A 3,997-nucleotide genomic window follows, 5' to 3' on the forward strand; every position below is an offset into this window, starting at 1 on the left:
AACTTAATTTGACATAATGTTGATAACCAACTGACATTAAATGGAAAGTTTCACGTTTCATGTGAACAACAAATGTCAATACAAAGCATAAGGCTCTTCCTGGCATGCAATTTAATCTACTAGGCTACAAAAATACAGCAAAAAGACCATATAATTAAAAAGCTTTTATTTGTTGAAAGGGGTCATACACAGACTATTAAGGCATGAAAGTTATTGTACAGCTACATTCCAGTATGTCCACCATGACTCTTCACTACAACTGGAAGAACTTTAAACAATCTGTTGATGTACTTGTTGCATGCCTTTTCTGTAAGTTCCTCAAACCAGAATTTGTCTATGGCAGCAATTAACTCAGATTTTATGGTTGGTTTTGCTTCTTTCCGAATATAATCTTTCAGAGAATGCCACACCATCTCAATGGGATTCATATCCGGGGATTCTGGTGGAGTCTTTACCCAGTTGATACCCTCTGCAGCAATGACTTTGCTTGCAGCAGTGTGCTTCGGATCATTGTCCTGAAAAAAACGGTGGTGGACTCCAAAGGTTTCCCGAATATATGGGGAAGCAGTTTCTTTAATAATAGCGTCTTCGAAGAAAGTACGATCCATAATCCCATCAAAGATTGCGATAGGTCCTGGTCCAAGTCTGGATATTGCTCCCCAAACATGAACTTTCAGAGGATGCTTTGGCTTTGGTTTAAACACACGTCTTCCTGTCTTACGAAATGACATGGTGGCAAAGCGATCCAAAGCCACAGTTGTTTCATCCGTAAAAATGACATCATTAAATGTCTCATTCTCGGCGATCCATTTTTGCGCTTGCTCAAGACGCTTCTCTTTATTTTTATCTCTGATCATGGGGCAGTGATAAGTTTTACCATACCTCCATCCAAGTCTTTGCCTGACCCTGCGGATTGAACGCTCACTGATGTCCACTCCTTTGTCACGCCATAGCTGTTTTTTCGCAGAGCTTGCCGCCATTTCATCGTTTTGGCTAGTGATTCTCTCTATGGCTGCGACAATGTCACTAAAACAAAAGCAAAACATGAAATAAACATTTGACAATGGACACACAACAAATATATGTCATAGTAGAGTTTGTGATAGCACCGAGAGGTAACTTACTGATTAATTTTGCGAGGTTTGCGTTTGGTTGTTGTTCGTTCTTTGTAATGTCTTCTGATAGTGCTCAGTGTTGCGTATACACCAACAGAATTCAGATGGCGGTTTATTTCCCGAGTTGATTTTCCAGCAGATCTCATCACCCTGATGTCTTCGGAATGAAGCTTACTTATCTTGGTCATTTTGAAATTTCTTCACTGTACATGTGGAAGGACTGTATTTATCTACATACAAAACACTTGTGAAAACCCAACTTAATATATCTAATTATATATTATATATATCTAATATATTAATATACCTTAGCACAGGGATGGGCAACTTCAGTCCTGGAGGGCCACTGTCCTGCAGGGTTGAGCTCCAACCCTGACATAACTCACCTGCCTGTAGCTTTCTAATTTTCCTAACAAGCTGATTAGCTTGTTCAGGTGTGTTTGAGTAGGGTTGGAGCTAAACTCTGCAGGACAGTGGCCCTCCAGGACCGAAGTTGCCCATCCCTGCCTTAGCATATCTACACCTGTGAAAACCCAGCTTAAGTGTTTGTGGGTTTAATGTTTTCTACATAAAATCACCCTACATAAATGTAAAGAACATTCTGTGAAAATATAAACTTGATATCTTTAATATTGACTGATTACGTTTACAGTACCAGTCAAAAGTTTGGAAACATTACTATTTTTAATGTTTTTGAAAGAAGTCTCTTATGCTCATCAAGCCTGCAGTTAAAAACAAAAAAAAAACAAAAAAAAAAACAGTAATATTATGAAATATTATTACAATTTAAAATAATGGTTCTCTTTTTTAATATATTTTAAAATGTAATTTATTTTTGTGACGCAAAGCTGAATTTTCATCAGCAAGTAGCCTACTCCAGTCTTTGGTGTCTTATTATCCTTCAGAAATCATTCTAATATGATGATTTGATACTCAGCTATTATCAATGATGGAAACAGTTGTGCTGTTTAATATATATTTTTTTTAATTACTTTTTTCAGGATTCATTGATGAGTAAAACGTTAACAGCATTTATTCATAAAAACAGCATTTATTCAAAATAAAAACATTTCTAACAATATAAATCGTTACCATCACCTTTTATCAATTTAACGCATCCTTGTTGAATTAAAGTACTAATTTCTTTAAAAAAAATAGTTATTGTTCCCAAACTTTTGAACGGTAGTGTATATTGTTACAAAAGATTTCTATTCTAAATAAATACAGTTCTTTTTAACTTTTTATTCATCAAATAATCCTGAAAATGCGACTTGCCTCGCCTAAAATGTATGCGAGAGTAGGCGGCTGCAGTGAGAGGAGGAGTGAAAAAAGCGCAGGCAAGCCGGACAGTTTTCTCTTCTCGTGGTGGATCTGACACCTGCGAGATTAAAGATGGATATCGCGGGATTCACGCTCGTGCACAGTGTTGCTAATAAACTGGATGTAATTCAAGTTCTGTTGCTTTTATATGAAAATAAATAAAATTAACAAGACACCCAAAGTACTTATTTAATTCCATTCCAAATACATTTATCAATATTTTTTTTTTCTTTAATACAGACATATGTGTTTTTATTTATTTTATAAAAAATTAAATTGCATAACCCATAGATCACACTGTCATATAGTTGGGAATATCCACACATAGCCTAACATATACACATAAAACATGATATTCGAGTTTTAAAATCAAAACATTTTAAAAGAGAACAATACATCACAGCTGTTTAAACCAATGAGCATTAAGCTGTGTCGTCAGCAAGTCGTTTCCGATCAGCGCAGTCAGCGGAGAGCAACTGCGCTCGACTGCAGAATCCGACACGTGCGCCTTGCGCTTGCGAGAGATTTTTGACATAGGTCAGCATGACATCAGAGCAAGGCGGACCGCACTCGGACACATTTCTAACCGGCATGCATCTCGCGCTGATCACCGGTGATCGATTCTGCGCAGATAGTCGGGGCTGAACTCAGGCCAGATGTTTATTTGAACTCTAATCAGACACGCCTGAAGGATCTGATTCATAGAAGTATAGCTTTTATTAAAAAAAATACAGCAAAGCACTTTACTCCAAATACTCTACAACACACAGATTTAAAAAAATATAGGCCTAGCTTATATATAGCCTATTTAGAGCAGCAAAACACTTTACTCCAAATACTCTACAACACACAAGTTTAAAAAAAAAAAATTACAGCATGGAGTTTTAAAAAAGAGGAAAACTTAATCTCTTCTTTCGGAGAAGTTCGTTAATTCTGTCTCTTATAAGCTTCCAGTCACGCGGTGTGGGGTGGAATTTCCTAGCAACAGCATCGGAAATTGCTTGACGTAGATTCCCAGGCAGAGCGTTTTTTCCCTTCGAACCATCATAATTCACGGAACCTACCCAGTCCTGATAAACGGTAAGGGGAATTAACCTTTTAAACAAACCAGCAGCGAATCGATCTGCTTTAGGTGTACCGTCTGATCTTGCTGAATCCACATAAAGTTGTTTCTCGACCTCCAGGGACACGAGATTTAAAGTCACATCATGTAGAATCACTCCCATGAGAGACCGTCAAACAGGATTATGAGACTGAAAATATGAAGAGGTTCTTGGTGTTTCAGGCAATCTCAAACAAAATGATGACATTGCTGAAGGACAATGCTGTGATATGCTGGACAGAGGAGAAGACGATGGATATTCTTGAACAGGTGAATAATTGTAATCAAGCATCGAATTTGTTGACAGTTGGTGGTTTAAGTAAGCTGAGTCCACCGTTATATCTGCAGGACGAGTGCGGTCAATAAACGGTGTAGAAGCGGCAGATGGGAACCCTAAATCGTCATTGTCCAAATGTCCGCTTGTTGAATTAAAGTCCCCATGACCAGACGGATGGATGAG

The 3,997-nt window shown here is 37.7% G+C and overlaps 1 protein-coding gene across 1 annotated transcript; it reads right to left on the reverse strand.

Annotated features, from left to right (window-relative positions):
• Window positions 1-221: 221 nt before the first annotated feature.
• On the reverse strand, window positions 222-1,303 carry LOC311082105 (transposable element Tcb1 transposase; the record flags this gene model as incomplete). Its single annotated transcript, XM_084112849.1, has 2 exons — window positions 222-1,026; window positions 1,125-1,303. The coding sequence occupies 2 exons, from the start codon at window positions 1,301-1,303 to the stop codon at window positions 222-224; spliced, it is 984 nt and encodes a 327-aa protein (XP_083968975.1).
• Between the last annotated feature and the right edge of the window lie 2,694 nt (window positions 1,304-3,997).

This window comes from Abramis brama, assembly GCF_963993115.1.
Source record: "Abramis brama genome assembly, chromosome: 4".
NCBI classification, from domain to species: domain Eukaryota; kingdom Metazoa; phylum Chordata; class Actinopteri; order Cypriniformes; family Leuciscidae; genus Abramis; species Abramis brama.